This window comes from Macaca mulatta, chromosome 18, assembly GCF_049350105.2.
Source record: "Macaca mulatta isolate MMU2019108-1 chromosome 18, T2T-MMU8v2.0, whole genome shotgun sequence".
In the NCBI taxonomy this organism is placed as follows: domain Eukaryota; kingdom Metazoa; phylum Chordata; class Mammalia; order Primates; family Cercopithecidae; genus Macaca; species Macaca mulatta.
The window spans coordinates 45,668,900-45,689,508 of NC_133423.1; the positions used below are offsets into that span (position 1 = coordinate 45,668,900).

A 20,609-nucleotide genomic window follows, 5' to 3' on the forward strand; every position below is an offset into this window, starting at 1 on the left:
CTTGTTCTGTCCCTCTCCGGACCCCTCCCATGGCTGGGTGCCCTGGTGTGCACTCCCCCCTCCCCTTGCCTTGGCACTATAAGTGCTTGCACTCCCCTGGGCCTGCAGAGCCTTGATGGCTTTAGAATCCAGGATGCTCGCCTGCTCATCAGGACCCCAGGACACAGGACCAAGGGTCCCAAGGAGGCCTTCCTGCTGCCACCTGCAGAGCCCCATCTGCCCCAGTGTCTGTCATAGCCTCACCACTTTCCTCCTTTCCCTTCTAGGGTGGAGATTGGGGGAATGTGGGGGGACGGCCTAGGGGTTGGGGGTCTCTCCGTTCCTCTCCTCTCTCCAGACACTCCTGCCCTACAGCATCTTTTCTTGTGCCACCAATGAAAGGCCCCCCAGGTGGACCCTGGTGAATGAAACCCCTTCCTTTTTCTGATGAGGGAATTGTTACCCTCTGGAGAATCACAGGAAAGTAACATGAGTCACAGAGTGAGTCAGGAGCATGGACAGGCAAGGGAGCGCAGATCCTGGTCATTGCGCCTGTTCATCCCGCTGAGAACGCTGCGCAACCGGCAGCATCTCCACTTTGATCTAGGTGGGAAGGTCCTAGCACCTTCTCTGAGAGGCCTATCTCCTTACTTAGACCTGGGGATGGTGGAGGGCTTTGGGGGGCGGGTGGGGAAAGGGCAGTCAGAGCCCCCTAGGGGCAGGGAGAGGCCTACATTCTGGGCCCATCCCATAGAGACTCCTGGCTGAGTTCTTGGCTCCTCCAGAGATGAAATTGGGCCCACCTTCCTCTCACATGGCTTTGAGGGACCCCAGAAAGGTGGTGTTCCTTTCTTCCATGAACTGATGCCCCATCACTGGCCATCCTGCCCCTGGCTCACTCAGCCCCAGTGAAAGCTCATCCTCCCCTCGCTTCTGCGTCTGCAGGGGACAGGCCTCATCTAGCGCATCCACCTGGGCTGGCCCCTCATCACCCACTTCCTGTCCTGCTCACGTGTCCCCTTCCCAGAGAGGCCTCCCCGACTGCCCTGTGTGGAATAACATTCCTCCCTGACCCCAAGCCCCTTATCCCCCTTTCTTCCCTTTATTTCTTCCACAACACCTTTCACCCTTTAGCATATGGCGCATTTTGTCGCCTATTAGTTTACTGTCATCATATCTGTCTCCCTCTGGTGAAAATTAAGAGTTGCTGGGGCAAGGCTTTGGTGGCTTGCTTGCTGTTGAGCCTCAGTATGTGGTCTGGGATGGCTGTTGGACCAATATAGGATAATATAATAAAATAAATATTATACATATATAACAAGATAAAAATAGAATGAATGGGAAAAGAAAGGTACCCTCAATACACTGTGAGGTCCAATGCAAGTGATTTGCTAATTAACAATAGGAAAGCAATTATACATTTTATTTCACAAGCTTGGCTTGGTGTGAAAGAAATGGCTCATTTTTAAATTCTCTTTTCATTAAAAACATGACTAAACCTTACCCACCAGTTTATGAGAAATTGAATCCACCAGTGTTGAGGTGCCTTCGGGGTCTTCCCCCTCCTAGGATTGTGTGAAGACCCTGGGGGTCTTGTGTGGAACAGAACAATGCCGTGGGCCCCCTGGGCTGTGCTGGCCTTGCTGATCTGCTCACTGCTTTCTGGAGGCTTCTGAAGCCCTGGGTCCAGCCTCCCAAGCTGCCCCTTTCTGAGGTCCTACTATCCCTTGTGAGGGATGTGGAGAGAGGGACCTTAAGCTGCTAGCACGGGCTTCCTGGTTTGGGCCATGGTCTCACCACTTCCACCACAGCCCTCCCCAGACCCAGAGGCACTGGCCCCCCTCCTCCCCCAGGACTCTCTTACACAGTTTCTTCACAGCACAATTTCTTGAGCACTGAAACCTTTCAGCCCCCACAACCCAGTTGGCCCTGGGTTGAAGATGAAAAAACCGAGCTACCTTTCTAGAATGGAGGAAGGAAAATACAAATGAATAATTCAGTAGATTATCCTCCCACAAAAGTTAAATAGCAACGTTTGTGAATGATATACTTCTTTTATTGTTTTTTTAACGAATAGCACCTACTCAAGGTTATCCCTGTAATGATAGGGAGTACAGTCATTCTCATTCCTATTGTATGCCTGTAAAGAGGGCGGGGGTAGTGACAGGCAGGGCCCTGGAATGCGCTCACCTGGGCCAGTGTGAGGATGGTAGCAAAGGGGAACAGGTGTGTTGTGCATGAGGCCAGAAGTCTGAGGTCACTGACCCAGCACCCCAATATGGGAAGACCCCAAGGTATGCTGTGTGCAACTGACTCCCAGGACAGGATCCAGACCTTGGGTGCTGAGAGGACTGAACTAGGAGTCAGGACTCCTGGGTTCCAGGCCTATCTTTGCCCCCAGGTGGCTTGAGCTAACTTTCTACTCTATGCCCGTTTCCTCAGCTGTGATGGCTGATGGTGTACTCTGCCTCCCTCCCTCACAGGACTGGGGTCGGGATAGAGCAAGATGCTGCAACTCAGGGGCTGTCACGGTCCACAGCCTACAGCGTGTCGTATTTGGTCTGCACAGTGTTTCAAGTTTGGATTCATTGGCAACCTTTAAGAACTGGGAAATGAAAAATAAAAGCCTGGACTTCCTGCACCTCTTGGACAAATAAGCAAAGTGGCAACCCGAGGCCTGTCTTCCCATATCTCAGGCAGCGCAGACACCCTTCCCCGTTCTTGTTGCCTTCACTTTGCTCGTTCTCTGTCCAGCCCCCTCATGCCCAGGTTTGAATTTGCTCCCTGGTAGAAGTGAAGCACTTTGTGGAAATATAAATGATTAATGTGCAGTTTTACTTTTATTGGCTGTTTTACCCAGGGTGCGTGATACTCTAAAAGGTCCAAGAAGAGCACAGATGAGCTCTCTAAGGAGAGCTTCTTGAGCAAAAGTGTGAATGTTATGGTGCCATCCCTAACTTTAGAGATGACGGTCATAGGATGAGCAGGGTCCTCCCCTGGCCAGGATGGATCCATCAGGAAGGTAAGGGCATCTGTTCTGGGGTGGCTGCTGGCTTGAGACTGAGTTGTCTTGAAGGAGAAGCAGATTTGGCTTTGTTCTTGGTCAAGACTTGGGTCAGGAAGGGCTTTCAGATCAGTGGCTCCAGCCACTCTGGCTGCTGATCCTTGGGGTCCTCGCTTTCCACAGGGGCCTGGGCTTTCCTGCTGGGGCAAGAGGGAGGTGAAGGGGGCCCTGAGCCCGGTGATCGGTGGGTGACCTCTAGTTCCCCGACGGGTATGGGCAGTAGCAGTTACTCAGGAGAAAGGCATGACATTTTCAGCATGAAACAACTGTCCCTGTTTTGTTTTCATCATTTTTCATTTTTGTGTTAATACCAGCCATCATCGTCATTACCATTCCTCCTGTTTGTGCAACGCCGAAAGAGTTACCAAAAGGCCTTTTTCTTTTTCTTTTGGTAGAGAAAGAAAATATTTTTATTATTGAATAAGCGTTAAATCAGAATGTAGTGCTCATCACAAGCAATCTGCTAAGAGACTGCAAAGACAGAAAGAAATCTCCCCCTTGACATAGCCAGGCAGCTACAACCGCTACCCGCATCTTCTCCGGATAAACAACTAGCCCTCCTGTAGTTGACAGAGCCATTTGTCACACAGAGTTCATCTTCACTTCACCTGGTAGTTGGGGTGACCATCTGTGTTAGCTAATTGGCTTTATCCAGAGGAGAAACAAACTTCTCATATCTTTATGACAGGAGATAGTTTTGCAAGCCGGAGCAAGACACCCACTGAAGTGAGATTCCTACCTTCCTGCAGAAACTTGGAAATAGGAGTACTGTCTTCCTTGATTTTTACATTTCAAAGAGATAGCTCCCAGATTTTTGAGAAGGAAGGCCCTGGGTCATAAAACTGAAGAAAAACCTGTTTAATTTTTCTTTTTGAGACAGAGTCTCACTCTGTCACCCAGGCTGGAGTGCAGTGGCGTGATCTCGGTTCACTGCAACCTCCGCCTCCCGGATTCAAGCAATTCTCCTGCCTCAGCCTCCCGAGTAGCTGGGATTACAGGCTTGTGCCACCACGCCTGGCTAATTTTTTTGTATTTTTAGTAGGGATGGGGTTTCATCATATTGGCCAAGCTGGTCTCAAACTCCTGACTTTGTGATCCACCCACCTTGACCTCCCAAAGTGCTGGGATTGCAGGCGTGAGCCACCACGCCCGGCCACAAACCTGTTTAATTTTGAAAATGATTTATCTACACATTTTAAAGAAGAGAAAGTACTTACAAGTTTGCTAACGTAATACTCTAAGAAAAAGGAGAGGAATAAAAAGAAGGCTTCTTCTCTTATTTGAGACAGTCCCAGAAGAATTTATTGAGGACCTACTGTGTGCCTCTAAGCAACCTAGAAAGTTGTCTAGGATTATTATTTTATTATTACTATTATTGTTTTGAGTTTACATTGTTCCCACTTTTTAATGTGGTTATAAAAATAATACATTGTTCATCGTAAAGCTTTCAGAGCCAAAAAGTAGGAAGAAGCAGGAAAAAAAAATTTCATATTATCCTACCACTCAGAGACATCAGAACTTTTTGACTTGTTTTCTTTCAGGTTTTCCACTAAGCACTTTTTAAAAAGATGTATGAAATAATAGTGAATTTACACATATATTCTGACTTTTTTTGCTTAAATTTAATGGTTTCCCTATGTCATTTAAAACGTCTTTATATATATGATGTTTTGGTGGTTACATGGCCATCCATGTGGTTTTTTTTTCTTTGTTTTTTTTGAGACAGGGTCTGCCTGGAGTGCAGTGGCACAGTCAGGTCTCACTGTAGCCTCACTCTCCAAGCTCAAGTGATCCTCCTGCCTCAGCCTGCCAAATAGCTGGGACTATAGGTGTGTGCCACTATGCGCGGCCAATTACAAAAAAATTAGTAGAGATGGGGTCTCACTATATTGCCCAAGCTAGTCTAGAACTCCTGGGCTCAAGCAATTCTCCTGCCTCATCCTCCCAAAGTGCTGGGATTACAAGTGTGAGCCACCGTGCCAGCCCTCCCATCATTCTGAAGCACTGCAGTCCCCAGCCTTTTCCTAATGGTGCCTGTTTAGGTTGCCTGATTAATAAGACTTGAGACAACAGTCTGTCTGGTTCAAACCCTCTTTGTGATTTTGATAATTTCCTGAGGATAAAATCCTGAAAGGGGTATCACTGGGACCAAAGGTATAAGCATTATTAAACCTTTTGATAGCTATTTCCAAATCCTCTTTCAGAAAGTTGATACCAAAGACCAGCCTTGAGTATTAACATTACATATATTTTACCAATTTGATAGGTTAAAAAAAAGATTGTATTATTTTCATTTGCATGTCTTTGGTTACTAGTCAGATTAAACACACACCAAAATTTAATTTTGTTTATTTTTTGTAAATATTTGTTGTTGTTTCTTTTTTCTTTTTTAGACGCAGGGTGTTGCTCTGTCATCCAGGCTGTAGTGCAGTAGCACAATCATAGCTCAGTGCAGCCTTGAACTCCGGGTCTCTCCTACCACTTCAGCCTCCCAAAGCACTGGAAGTACAGGCATTAGCCACTGTGCCCAGCCTACTTTTGCTTATTTACTTTTATTTTTATTTTTTGAGACAGCATCTTTCCCCGTCACCCAGGCTGGAGTGCAGTGGTGTGATCATGACTAGTTGCAGCCTCAACCTCCTGTGCTCAAAAGATCTTCCTGCCGCAGCCTCCCAAGCTCTAATTTTTTGATTTTTTTTTTTTGGTATAGACAGAGTCTCACTATGTTGCCCAGGCTGGTCTCAAACTCCTGAGTTCAAGCTATCCCCCTGCCTTGGCCTCTCAAAGTGCCAGGCCTACTTTTATTTATTTTTTGAAAAAGTAATGCAAGCATGTATAAAATCAAAAGTTACAAAAGTGTGTACAAATGGAAAGGAAGATTTCTCACCTTGTCCATCAACCACTCCGTTATCTTTTCTGGATGCAAACATTGGGTTAAATACATTTTAATTGTGCATTATTAGATATAAAAGCCTTTATATGCATGTTAGCATTTATATGTCTGCTTTTGTAGACTGTTTATATCCTTAGGTTGAGGATTATTCATCCTCTTTGACAGATGAGAAAACTGAGACTTAAAGAGGTTCAGTGCTGAGAGTTTCAGTGCTGAGAATCACAGTGCTGGTGAATGGTGGAATGTGAACCCCTCTATCCAAGAATCTCTAGAGGCAGGCATTGCCCAGAGGTGAGTCATCTGTTTGGATGGCTATTGAAGCTCTGAAGAAAGTGCCACCTATGGGGCTGGTGTTAACACCTTTAAAGGAACATGGCAGCTGCAGGTGTGTGAGTGATGGAGAGGCACTGATAACACCTTCTTATCCAGAGCCTTCTTCCTCATCAAATTGGCACTTCTGCCTAAAATCCTGCGAAAGGCTGTTTAGCAATTGGAGCTATTTGCCCCTCACTGAGAACTAGCAGTTTCTGGGATTAGTGCTGCAGTTCTTAGCAGAGCCCTGGCCTGGCCTTCTCCAGCTCGCTGCTTTTTCTGTCCTCTCGCTACCCCCCAACCTCTGGACTCTTCCCAGGACCCCACCTGTGCAAGGTGGTCATTTCCCAATTAATGGTTAAAACCAGACTGTCAGTTCTTGAGGTCAGCAGCAGTATCTCCTAACATTGAAGAAGTCCATTTGTAATTGTAGGCCGCAACACTGTCATTCTTTTGGAGTCTGAGTGACAGGTTAATGGGTAAGATACTTTAGGGACAGGGGACAGCCCCTGTGGCCCTTCAACTCACACCCCTCCCTGCCTGGTGCCCCTTACTAGCTCTGGATGATCCACTGTACACCTTGTCTCTTGGGTGGAAGTTTGCCTGGTGGCACCTCTAACATCTCTATGGCTGCAGCCCCTTTGCCTGCCCCTGGAGGGCTGAACTCAACAAGCAGTCTGGCATGTGTTTTTGGCTGGCCTCCCCTCCCTCTGTTTCTTCCTCTTTCCCAGGACTGGTGAGACTCTCCTGTTCCAATTTTCTTTAAAGGGGCCTCTGGGGAGGGTGGAGCTCAGGATCTCATAGTTCTAGAACCTCAAGGCACCCACCCCCGGTTTAGGATCCCATAGGTCTAGAACCTCAAGGCACCCACCCCTAGCCCCCTTTCCCCACTCTGATTGCTTAAGGACCTTGAAAAAGACAATTTGTGGCTCAGGTTTAGATATAAAGTCTAGTTTCTTCCCTAGGAAGGACCATAATTATGTAGGGGTGACAGAACTCAGAGATAGACAGGCAGAAGTGACTGCTGAGTCAGGCAGGATGAGAAGATGTAGGGGGTTTGAGAGTAAGTGCTGACTTGGTTCCAAGGTGGGATGGCCCGGTAGGCTGGGCCGGAGTGGTCAAGAAGGGCCTCAGGGAAGTGGTGGTGCTTCAGCTAGACATTGAAGGTTGAGGGACATTGAGGCAGGTGGGGCGCAGGATGAGTGTGGGAACACAATGGTGGCTTAAAAAGATGAGGTTTGCAGAGGGGTGCAAGTGAAACTGCAGGACCACTGCTGGGGAACTGAGTTTAGGGTCTGGAATCCTGTCCTTTGCGTCGTGGGGAGTCTTGGAAGGTTCTGGAACAGACAAGTGGTGCTATTGGGATACTCCTTAGGAAGCTCACTCTGATGGCAGTGTTTAGGACATTGGGCAGGGAAGGTATGAAGACCTAGGAGACCATCTAAGAAGCAGCTGCCTTCCTGTCCTCTACTGACCTGAAAAACAGAGCATAGCAATGACAGTGGCTTCAGTTTCACCCTCCAGAGCCTGTGGGGGCCTCAACCTGAAGCAGGAGGCTATTGGAGGTGGTTTGCAAGGATGGGTTCGGTTGCATTTTGTCTTGAGCACATGACCAGTCTTTTGGTGACCTGGGCTGCACGCTGTGCCCCACTGGGTTGAGCAGTCAGCACATGGGGTCCTGGGCTCTGGCGTCAGGGATGGGGCTTCTGTGGGGAACCCAAGTCCATGGCGCCAAGTGCCCTGTGCCCCATAGATTCATCCTCTTTTTGTTCAGCCACCCTGGAGATTCCAGCGTCTGAGTGGGCACTCGCACACACTTGGCCCCAGGCCTACCATATGCAAAGGCAGATTGTGCAGGAGCCCACACACTGTGAATGGAGAGCTACACATGTGCCACTTCCTCCCCTTCCTGTGTCCCCCACAAAATTGCCTCCACTGGCCTCCTCTAGTGCCAGAAATTCTGTGACTTTGGCTCTTCAATCAAAATGGAAAAGGATCTCAGAGATGACTTAGTTCAGCCTCTTCATTTTACAATATTCTATGGTTATTATTATTATTATTTTTGAGACAGAGTCTCACTCCATCACCAGGCTGGAGTGCAGTGGTGCGATCTCAGCTCACTGCAACCTCCGCTCCCAGGTTCAAGCGATTCTCCTGCCTCAGCCTCCCGAGTAGCTGGAACTACAGGTGCATGCCACCACGCCCAGCTAATTTTTGTGTTTTTAGTAGAGACAGGGTTTCACCATGTTGACCTCTTGACCTTGTGATCTGCCTGCCTCAGCCTCCCAAAATGCTGAGATTACAGGCGTGAGCCACCATGCCTAGCCATGGTTTGTTTTATATAGACTTCATCATTAAACAGTCCACAGCAATGGCAGCAGCTCGAACAATATTAAAAATACTGGACAATGGAAAAGTCTTTTTACCCCCAAAAAAGAGCATGAGAACATGGGGTTAAAGGAGAGAAGGAGGAAACATGGGCCCTGGCGTTGGGCTTGGGCTTGAATACTTTCTCTGTTCTTCACAGTATCTGGGCAGGTTGTAACTCTAATCTCCCTAGGTTCAGTTTCCTCATCTATGAAATGGCATACTAATGCCCACCTATAGGCTTTTGGGAGGATTTGAAATAACTGTAAATCTGTCACAGTGCCTGGAACATATATATATTTTAATCCATTGGCAAAAATTTTAATAAGATAATGTCTTACAATTTTTGGAGGGTATTATTAATGGAGGTAATTCTACCTGTTTTTAAATTGCTTCCCCAAGATGTGATTTTTGCCTTCTGTCCTGAAATTCCCCTGGTAGTTGGCTCAGGGAAGCATGGGCAGCTTTCCCCACCCTCTGATGGCTATAGGATTCATTGCCACGAGAGCAAGGGGCTAAGTTACATGGCTGTGGGTTACACAACCGGGGACCTGGCTGAGCCAGGTTGTCAGCAATAACCACACGACAGAGAAAAGCTGAGCCTCCATAAACATATCCCGGATTTCATAATCAGAAAATCCAGACAGAGCTATTTTTATTTTAACAGGCACATAACTTTTGAGTAAGTATGGGCGTGAGGTGGCACCACACACTTTTCAGTGCTTGGGGCCTCTAAATATCTGAATTCAGTCTTGAATAAATCAGTTTACATAATTCTTTATATGTTCTATTTCCTTAGGTTCAAGGCTGTGTTCAATCCTAGCTTAACGTGCAAGGTGCAAAGATTCTGCAAGGCTGACTGAGTCCAGGAAGCTGACCTTGGCTACTCTAAGGCCTTGTTAGTGATTACCAGTTTAGCACAGTTAAGCACTTGTTTTTTTGTTGTTGTCGTTTGTTTGTTTGTTTTTTGAGATGAAGTCTCGCTGTGTCACCCAGGCTGGAATGCAGTGGCGTCATCTTGACTCAATGCAACCTCCGCCTCCCGGGTTCAAGCAATTCTCTGCCTCAGCCTCCCTAGTAGCTGAGATTACAGGCGTGCGCCACCACATCTGGCTAATTTTTTTGTATTTTTAGTAGAGATGGGGTTCCACCATCTTGGCCAGGTTGGTCTTGAACTCCTGACCTCATGATTCCCCTACCTTGGCCTCCCAAAGTGCTGGGATTACAGGCACGAGCCACCGTGCCTGGACTTAAAACTTATTTTAACATGTAGTTTTATTGTAGAAATATAGACTACAAAGGAATATGGAGAACAATATAACAAACATTCATGCAGTCATGACTGAGAATTAGCAGTGTTAACAAATGTTAACATCCTGTCATATTCACTTCAAATATTTTCCTTCTGAAAAAATAAATTAGACATAAAAAACCAGTTACAGCATTCCATTTAAGCACTTGATTTTGTCCTCTCTTGTTTGCTAATATTTCCATGTGTGTTAGTGTACTTATCTCAATTTTATGGTGAGCATTTTGGAAACAAGAGTTTGCTCTTTGCTGTTACTTGGCCCAGCAACTACCAGTTCCTGATGCATAGCAGATGCTCAATAAATGTTGTATAAATGAATGAGTGAATAAAATGTTTTGTTTTTTAACGTTTTTTACAAATTTGTTTTATTTAATTATTATTTTTGAGACAGAGTCTCACTCGGTCACCCAGACTGGAGTGCAGTGGCGCAACCTCAGCTCACTGCAGCCTCTGCCTCCCAGGTTCAAGCAATTCTCCTGCCTCAGCCTCCCAAGTAGCTGGGACTACAGGTACGCACCACCATGCTTGGATAAATTTTTTTTTTTTTTTTTAAGTAGAGACAGGGTTTCACCATGTTGGTCAGGCTGGTCTCAAACTCCTGACCTCAAGTGATCCTCCCACCATGGCCTCCCAAAGTACTGGCATTACAGGCGTGAGCCACCGTGCCCAGCCATGAAATGTTTTTCCTTTTGTCATCTTCCTTTATACCTCCACACACCTTCCTCGTTGGGTTTCTTTGACTAATAATAGATCCTATCCTTAGTTCAGGAATGGAATTTAAATTATATAATACATTGGTTTTGAAAATTATGCAATTAGGTTTTTTTGAGATAAATGAGTAAACATTGCTAAACCAAAAGAAAGAATAAACTTTCATTCCAGCTACAAAAGTAACCAGCTTTCTGGTATAAAACCTTACATAAATGGAACTACTACTGTGTATCTCCTTTTGTAGCTTGTTTTTTCCCCCCATTTAATAATGAGTGTCTTTCTAAGTCATCATATTTTCTGCTCAGTAGTCCCTCACTTCTATAGTCCTGGGAGGGGACTGCCATGTGAAGGGACTTGGGGTCTCACCATGGGTAGGAGGACGACAGTGTGGTTGGCTAGCTGACCATTCATGCATTCTGTGGGAAGAAGTCTAGCTGGTTAGACTATTTTTAAGGACCCGTGAGTCTCATAGCAGACTCCTGGGCTGGACGTTGATTTGATATGTTTGTGAACTAGCTAGTTTGCAAAATCTCGGGTGGAAATATTACTGTTTTCTTGGCCTCTAGGCTGTTTGGTAAAGGCTTTTAGGAGTAGAAGCATTTAGAGTTAGCCCTTGGTTTAAATCTTAGCTTGGCTACTTGTTACTTGGGCAAGCTGCTAAACCTCTCTGAGCTGCGTATTTCATCAGCTGTAAATGGAGATAATGAGATTTTCCTTCTTCCTTCCTTCCTTTCTCTCTCTCTCTTTTCCTTCCTTCCTTCCTTCCTTCCTTCCTTCCTTCCTTCCTTCCTTCCTTCCTTCCTTCCTTCCTTCCTTCCTTCCTTCCTCTCTTCCTCTCTTCCTCTCTTCCTCTCTTCCTCTCTTTCTTTCTTTCATCTTGCTCTGTCACCCAGGCTGGAGTGCAGTGACATGATCTCTCCTCACTGCAACCTCAGCCTCCCGGGTTCAAGTGATTCTCATGCCTCAGCCTCCCAGAGTAGCCGTGATTACAGGCATGTGCCACCACACCCAGCTAATTTTTGTATATTTAGTAGGCACGGGGTTTCACCATGTTGGCTAGGCTGGTCTTGAACTCCTGACCTCAAGTGATCCACCCGTCTCGGTTTCCCAAAGTTCTGGGATTACAGGTGTGAGCCACCATGCGTGGCCCTATCATGAGATTTTCTGTGTGAGGCGTTTGTAGGAATTGAGACCATTTATATAAAGGGCTGGGTTCGTAATAGGTGCTCAAAGTGTCTCTCTTCCGAATAAACCAAGCCCAAATTTTCTCCAAGAAATACCTTGGTGATCTCTTTGAAAGGAAACAACCACTTCAATAAATAAACAAATGGATAAATGAATAACTATTGAATCAGAACCAGACCAGAGCACTTGTTTTTTGAATGGACTAAGAACTGGACAAGCATTTTGTTTGGCTTTGGCCTCTGTCCTGTGAGTTGTACCTTTTGCTCTGAGCTCCCCATTGCTGTGGAGCCTGGAGTGTATGAGAACGGGGTCTACTGTCACTCAGCAAAGCATCGCTGGAGCACCTCATGTGTGCAGCTCTCTGCTAGCAGGGCCCCAAGGAGCCTCCTCAGCCTAGGGTCTGGCTGAGAGACCAAGCTGAAACACGCTTGGGAGGTGAGCTAGACTTCTGAAGAGGGGCATGCATGGGCCTCATAGAAGAAGGCTCAGATCTGTGATACTTGCAGTCAAGGACTTTGAAGGTAACTGAGACAGTTATCTTTAAAGAGGCCTCAAGAGGTGCAGAGACTCAGGCACTCAGCCTGTTATTGGAGATATGGATGGATCAGTTCCCAGCTCCAGTGACCATCTGCTTCCCCATTCCCTTAGCTTAGAGGCTATTTATTATTAAGGGTTTTATTGAAAAAAAATTTCCTTTTTTTTTTTTTTTTTTTTTTGAGATGGAGTTTCACTCTTGTCACCCAGGCTGGAGTGCAATGGCATGATCTCAGCTCACTGCAACCTCCACCTCCCAGGTTCAAGCGATTCTCCTGCCTCAGCCTCCCAAGTAGCTGTGATTACAGGCACCTGCCGCCATGCCCAGCTAATTTTTGTATTTTTAGTAGAGACAGGGTTTCACCATGCTGGCCAGGCTGGTCTCGAACTCCTGACCTCAGGCAATCCGCCTGCTTCGGCCTTCCAAAGTGCTGGGATTACAGGTGTGAGCCACTACGCTCGGCCTTCCTCTTTTTTCATTTGTCTTTTTCCCCCTGCATTCTTTTTATAAGTGATTCACTATTTACTTATTTATGTATTCATTCATTCATCCATTCGTTCAAGACAGGGTCTCACTCTCTTGCTCAGGCTGGAGTGCAATGGTGTGATCTCGGCTCACTTCAACCTCCACCTCCCAGGATCAAGGGATTCTCCTGCCTTAGCCTCCCAAGGCGAGTGCCACCATGCCCAGCTAATTTTTGTATTTTTTGTAGAGATGGGTTTTCACCATGTTGTCTAGTCTGGTCTCAAACTCCTGAGCTCAGGTGATCCACTCACCTCGGCCTCCCGAAGTGCTGGGATTATAGGCATGAGCCAACAAGCCTGGCTTCACTATTTATTTACAGGACTATTTCACATCCATGATTCTGTCCAGTCAAAAGTTCTTTCTGAGGCGATGCTATTGGCTTTGGCCAGTCGGAGAATGGAATCATCTGACTCACCCATCCTGCAAATGGCCCTCTGGATAACAGGTTTTAAACTGGTCGTTAAACCTGCCTGTAACCTTGTCAATTTCGCCTGTGTCCTTTTGCGTGGACACATGGTCCTTGGCACTGATGACATGGTTGCTGGTGTAGCATTTCCTTGGGAGGTACAGGTTTATGAGTTCACTGGCATCGTTCTCCATATTGAGACCACACTGGGCATGAGCAGAGAAAGCTGTTTTGTTTTGTTCTCTGACCGTTACCGTTTTCTTCACATGCTGATGGTCCTAATAGCCTGTTTATATTTAAGGGCCAGCAAGTCACTAGAAGGTTTCTTGGAAGCTCTGTGGATTGTTATAGACAGCGATTCTCAATTGGGGCAATTTTGCCCCCAGGAGACACTGGCAATGTCTGGAGACATTTTTGATTGCCGCAACAGAAGGGTCCGGGGTACAATGCTGCTGGCGTCTAGTGGTAGAGAGCAGGGATGTTGCTCAGCATCCTATAATGCACAGGACAGTCCCACAACAAAGAAGTAGCCAGCCCCAGATGCCATAGTGCCAGGCTGAGAAAGCCTGCCCTGGGGCGATTAAGCAGGCACCAACCCTTTCCTCCATATCTGTTTCTTTTGAGCAGGTCAGTTTCCCTCCTGAGAAACCCATCCCTCAACAAACCTGGAAGGCAGGTGTGTGGCCCAAGCATTCAGAAGCCAGGTGCACTCAGTAAGCAGACTTTCAGGCACACCCGCTGTTTTCAGTGCAGAGTCTCTGATATAAGAAAACAGCGCAGAACTTCTGTGAGTCAGTTTCCCCAGAAAGCAATCTCCTGACATCTGTGAGGTGGGCAGGTAGAGTGGCCAGGCTGCCTGGGCTTGGGAAGAGGGCCTGGTATGGGAATTCACAGGGCATTGGGGAGAGGGTTGTCTAACTGCTTTTTGTGTGGACTTCAAACAATCCTGCTCTTAGCTCCATTTTGCACTCCCACCTTTGCTGGCCTGGGGACCTTCCATTCCTGAGCCTTCCTGAGTTGTTCACTGCGAGTAGATCTGCTTTTTGCAGGCAGTCAGGTGTCCACTCTCTGGTGAGGTCTGTGACCTTGTGCTTTTCATCATCCAGCATGTTATTGCTGGCCCCTTCTATGTCCTTCTCCCCACATGCATGTCTGTATTTATCCCTTTGCTGTCATTTTAGTGAGCGTTGGGGAAGGAGTGGAGATAAACATGTGTTGAGTGCACATCTTGAACCAAAAATGGTATCCTTGTGTGCTGGAATACTGTAGATTTTATTCAAAGCTCTGAAGTGTGTCTGGCTTTTGAGGAGGACAAAATGCTGGTGCTGGTGCTGGCACTCTTTTGGTTTAACTGGAGGCAGGAATTGAGGGATGGCACGGTATAGGAGGTAGAAGAGCTCTGTGACCTTTGTCTCGCGAAGTCTCAATGTCCCTGTGTATGAAATGCGTGCTCTCAGCCCTGCTGGTACAGATGGAATGAGGGGATGGGTGCGGAACAGCAGAGAGCACTGCAGAGTGCTGTGGTTTATGATCGCCGTCCTCATGGTTGGAGTCAGTACCATTGCTTCCTTTAACTGTGTGACCAAGGCGATGTGTCACTTGGGCACAGTGACAGAATGTGGCTCTCTGGTAGGCAGGCTTAACCCAGCAAATGAGCATGAGTACCAACTGCCTCGTTTTCTTGCCAGAGGCCTCCAGTTTGGTTGGCAGAGTGGTGACCAGCTGTCCAATTGGACGGGGCTCTTTAATGTCACGGATGATCCAGCAGTGCAGAGCGGCAGTGACTCCAGCTCCAGGTACAGACCCCGGCAAAAGGCCAGGGAGGGGGGAAGCCTGACCCGGGGTGACCCTGCAGCCCCTGCCACATTGTCCACTTCCTAGGATGGAAGAAGCAGGCTCGTTCCGGTGGCTCAAAACTCCCTGCACTTTGGTATCCCACCTGGTTCCTTTAACCTGGGGGTGAATGAGTTTGAAGGATGAGGCACAGGACCCAACCACAACCGAGCAGGGATTCACTGGCCCCTTCTATCCGGGGGGTAGGGTGGGGAGTCTTGGTCTCAAACCTCCATTTAGGGGTGGGGGCCGAAGCTCTGTCCCTGCTGCAGGGATTTCAGATATCAGCCAGCAAGTGTGTGTAGGTGTGTGTGGGTGGGTGGCATCAAGAAGCGGGTGTCAGGTGGGTGTTCCCTGCTTCTCTGAAGTCCCCTGCCCAGGTACTCCCTGCCCTGCCCACAGGGGAGATTGCCCTTGGCTGGAGCAGAACCATTTCCATCAAGATGGTGCTGAGATTTGCTATGCGCCCTATCGTGTGGCTATTTCCTCTTGATCAGTAATATTTGTTGAATGAATAAAAATGGAATATTCTGAGGCTGGGCACACTCATTGCAGGGAGGGTATTGTGGAGAATTTTTGCAGATGAGGCAGGATACTGTCTCTGCTGGGAGCTGGGTGTGACTGGAACCTGCCAGCTAAGCATTCCCAGGGGCTGATTAAGCTGTTTGGTTTCTTAATTTTTGTATTTCTAAGGAGGGGGTAACTCTCACGTACGTTTCCCTGAGAGAGAGGCTTACATTTTTGTTGCTGGTGATTTTGACACACAAACATTAAATTGACCCTGCAGAGGAGAAGTAATGGGTTTTTCAAGGACCCCTGATATGTATGTTTTTATTCAATGCTTTGAGAAAGATGAGGCTCTAGTGTCAGAAAACAGTTGAGCAAATGTCCACAGACGTGCCTGAGGGTGTGGGGATGGCCACACATGGTGTCCTGGGCTGGAGGGTCTTATGCTGGCCTTTGGGACCACAGTTCTTTCCATGGAAGTGCAGAGGGAGCTCTGGACATCACAGGTGAGGTGGGGGCCCATGCTTGTCCTGGGAAGCTGAGCCTCCCATGCTGGCCTGTCTGCTGAGTGGCCCTGCCTCCCAGGTGGTGAGCAGTCTAGGTAAGTCAGCAAGTGTGTACCTCCCTACTGAACTCCTGGAAGAGTTCTTCAAGAGGTTTGGGGTAGAAAATGCTAGTCAAGACGAGGCATGGTGGCTCATGCCTGTAATCCCAGCACTTTGGGAGGTCAAGGCAGGCGTATCACTTGAGGTCAGGAGTTCGAGACCAGCCTGGCCAACATGGTAAACCCCATTTCCACTAAAAATACAAAAATTAGCTGGGTGTGGTGGCACATGCCTATAATCCTAGCTACTTGGGAGGCTGAGGCGGGAGAATAGCTTGAACCTGGGAGGCGGAGGCTGCAGTGAGCTGAGATTGTGCCACTGCACTCCAGCCTGAGTGACAGTGAAACCCTGTCAAGAAAGAAAGAAAGAAAGAGAGAGGGAGAGGGAGGGAGGGAGGAAGGAAGGAAAAGAAAGAAAGAGAAAGAAAGAAAGAGAAAGAAAGAAAGAGAAAGAAAGAAAGAGAAAGAAAGAAAGAGAAAGAAAGAAAGAGAAAGAAAGAAGAGAAGAGAGAAAAGAAAAGAAAAGCGAGTCAAGTGAGCAAGACAGACAGATGGGCCCCTGGGAAGCTGTTTCTGGGCAGATGTCTCCAGGCAGTGGCTGAAACCATTGCCATTGCGTGGGCTCCATTCCTAACTTTTCCTGCTGCCAGCATCTTTTGTCTTTCCTTCCTCTTTCCACGGTTTCACCTGTAACTTCTCTCACCCCTCACTGCACCTGTGTTCTCCTCTGCCTTTCTTCCTGTTAGCTGTTCTTGGCCCTCCTTCCTTTCTCCCTCCCCATTGCCTCCCTCTCTCCTCCACGTCCTTGCTTCCCTACTGCCTTTCTTACTCCCCTTGCCCTTTATTTTCTCTGCCCTTCTCTCCATGATCTGGGCCAGCTTCCTTTTTCCTATCAGCTGGGAGCCAGCAGGGCCAGAAACACAGCTGACCTCTGTCAAGTTGGTTTTGGAATTCAGGTGCCTTTGATGCAACATTATTACCAGCTGAGTTGACTTGCTTCTGGAGCGCTCCCATCTGAGCAAGAATTTCCGTAGTCACAGAATAAATGGCGTGACCACACCTTCCACATTTTCCTGGACAATTCCAATTTCAAATATCCATTTCTAGTTGACCCCAAAGTACCCACTTAGTTGAAGGACTGCAGTATGAGGGTCCCCACATGTGGGAAATAGTGGTTAACGTAGTTAGAATGGAACTGGATATTGAAGAGTTTTTACCCTGGTGTGTGAGCAGCTTCTGCCTTCTTTAAAATGGGCAGGACAGCTCCTGGCAGCAGATGTGCAGAGCTTGGGGGAGGACCTAACGAGGACACCATGTACATTGTCCCAATTAACAACTCTCCAAATCTGGAAGATGGGATGAGCTTCATGGTATTATTCACCTATTGAATAATTCAGTGCATGCCATGTTTTGCTATCTATAGTTGTGTGGTGTTGAAGTGTGGTACAACCTGTTATTTATTATTAACAGTTTGGAAAGGAAGTCAGGAAGTACCAAATATAACCAGAGGATGAAGAGGGGCAAAAAAGCAAATGACTCATACATTGTATATACTGAAGCAGGAGCCACAAGGAGAAGGAGCTAGTCCAAATGATTAGTCTGGAAAACTCCAAACAGCACCACAAAGCAAATTCAAGCCAGATAGTGCTCATAAAAGGCTGTGGTCAGATCTTCTTATTGGTCACAGGCTGGGGGAAGTCCAGGCTGAATTAGAAAGGTGCGAGCTATAAGATATACATTGACATATAGCTTTATTAATTTCAAGTCTAGGTCTATAATGTGTTGTCCAATAGGCATCCTTAGGGGAACTGATTTAATGAGCATATAGGAATAATTTTCTTTTTCTTTTTCTTTCTTTTTTTTTTTGAGACAGAGTTTCACTCCATCGCTCAGGCTGGAATGCAGTGGTGCAATCTTGATTCACTGCAACCTCCGCCTCCCGGGTGCAAGCAATTCTCCTCCCTCAGCCTACTGAGTAGCTGGGACTACAGGCATCTGCCACCAGGGCTGGCTAACTTTTGTATCTTTTAGTAGAGACAGGGTTTCACTATGTTGGCCAGGCTGGGTCTTGAACTCCTGACCTCAAGTGATCCACCTGCCTCGGCCTCCCAAAGTGCTGGGATTACAGGTGTGAGCCATGGCACCCAGCTGGAATAATTTTCAATCAGCAAATGTTTCTATTTAAGTGGGTGTTTTGCACAAGTAGGAAGGCCTGTGAAGACCTTGCTCATGTGTTTGTGCTTCCATCTTCTCAGCAAGACAGTGGTTGTGCATCTTCAGTTTTGAATTCCCAGCACCTAGTGTGGCACCTGTTATGTAGTAGGTGCTCAATAAATGTGAATTGTGTAAAAAAAAAATGAATTACACAAGGAAATAGTAAAGGCTATTGGTAAGAAAGCAAACTTTGATTTCAGTGTTCCTGAGTCTTCCCTTAGAGATTTATTCCTTTGGATTCAACCTTGTCTCCTGCCATTGCCTTTGAAACGTTGTCTCCTTTCTGGAAACACATTAGAATCAGAAACTCATTCACAGGCTGGAATTGCCAGAGAATTCGCTCTTGAAAAGAGCTGATAGTAGGGCAGGCTGACATTTGTGGGCTTCTGGGTGGGAAAAGGAAGACTGACAGTTGGTGGGGGTGGGGTATAAAAAGTAGAGAGGGTGGAGAAGCCCTGTCTCTACTAAAAATACAAAATTAGCCAGGCGTGATGGCACATATCTGTAACCCCAGCTACTCGGGAGGCTGAGACAGGAGAATCGCTTGAACTCAGGAGGCGGAGATTGTGGTGAGCTGAGATCGTGCCATTGCACTCCAGCCTGGGCAACAAGAGCAAAACTCCATCTAAAAAAAAAAAAAAGTAGAGAGGGGGCAGTGAAGGCAGATGACATACTCCTGTGCTGACTAGACCTCTTCCTGAACACCCCTCACCGAGCATGGTCCCTCTGGGGAGGTGGAGGAGGATAGGGGGTACTTGTCCTCCACGGTCAGCTCCAACCCTGATCCCTCTGGACTGGCCTAGCTACCTGTCTGCCTGGCAACTGCTCAGAGAGCAGGGGGAGGCAGCGGTGCCCCCATGGTCATGGCCTCTGTCCTGCAAGGTGGGCAGTGTTGCATGCACTGCCTCAGGAAAACATCCCCGATTCAGTCACAGGGACAGAGGACAACTGAGGCAGGAGTCCCCCAGGCACTGTCCCAGCAGAGTTGACTGTCAGACTGGCCCATGGCCACAGCACAAAGGGCTTCACTCAGCTTCTGCCAACTGGGTCTGGCTCCACATTCCAAGTCCTTGTACTCCTGCCAGTATCCACTTCCTCCTTGAAGCCTTCCCTGCTAGCCCCAGCCCAATCGAAACCCCTTTAACTCTGCCTTCTGTAGATACGTCTGCCCCCAGGGCAACTTCTGTCATTGCACACACAGAGGACCCTCTGGCAAGTGCACATAATCCTTCTGTGTTTGCTCACATATTCCCCAAATCCCGCGGAGCCTCTGGCTTTGGAGAACTGGGCTGGACCACCTGTGTGAGCATCTCCAGGGCCCTCTGGATCCTCTAGATCCAGGCACAGCCACAGGCTCCTTGGCTGGCCTCACCGGCCCCCTTTCCATACTCCACACCAGTCTTGGCCCTCCTGATCTTACCACTGTAATGGGCTGGCAAAGAGGAGGTGTGGAAGGCAACTCAGGAGACACTTGTCTCTGAGGTCCGGAGCAGGGCTGGCCCAGGCTGCCTGTGGGTGGGACAGCCTTCTCCCTGCACCCCTCTTCCTGGGCTTCTGGGATGGAGTGTGGAAGACTTCCCAAGGCCAGGGTAGCACCAGCTATAGGAAAAAAGAGCAAGCCCCAAATAGATGACACAAGAGGGCCCTCTTGGCAGAAAAGCGAGCCAAGTGAGTGTCTGGGGTCAGGCACTATTCTGGGTGCCTTACATGTATTATCCCATTGAGTCCTTACCCTCAAACCTTTGAGGTGGGTATATTCATTACCCTCCATTTTACAGATGAGGAAACTGAGTCACCAAAGGTTAGGTCACTTCCAGGTGGTGGGTGGAGCTGGAGCACCATATATATATATATATATATGTATCTCCTGTGTGACTACAGAGTCCCAGCACTCATGGGAGGGGTTAGAGGGGTTCTTCCTTCTGGGCTGTGGACAGCTCATGCAGGGCTGGGTGAGTATCCTTGTCTTTTCTTTCCAATTCCTCTCAGGTCTTCTATTTCTGCCTTCAGCTCCTGCCTGTTAGATAATTAAAAAAAGGCCATATTGATTTAAGTAGATTACTTCTGGTCAGGCACAGTTGCTCATGCCTATAATCCCAGAACTTTTAAGAGGCTGAGGTGGGAGGATCACTTGAGGCTAGGAGTTCAAGACCAGCCTGGTCTAC

The 20,609-nt window shown here is 47.6% G+C and overlaps 1 protein-coding gene across 2 annotated transcripts in view; it reads left to right on the top strand.

Moving 5' to 3' along the window:
• The window catches only part of ST8SIA5 (ST8 alpha-N-acetyl-neuraminide alpha-2,8-sialyltransferase 5), an 89,876-nt gene that overhangs the window by 26,330 nt on the left and 42,937 nt on the right, over positions 1 to 20,609 (top strand). Inside the window, exon 2 of one of the 2 annotated variants that reach the window (XM_015121872.3) lies at positions 14,975 to 15,082. The exons of the other annotated variant lie outside the window; for it this stretch is intronic. Within the exon in view, the coding sequence (XP_014977358.1) occupies positions 14,975 to 15,082 (108 nt within the window). The remainder of the gene's footprint in view (positions 1 to 14,974; positions 15,083 to 20,609) is intronic. 2 annotated transcript variants of the gene reach the window in all.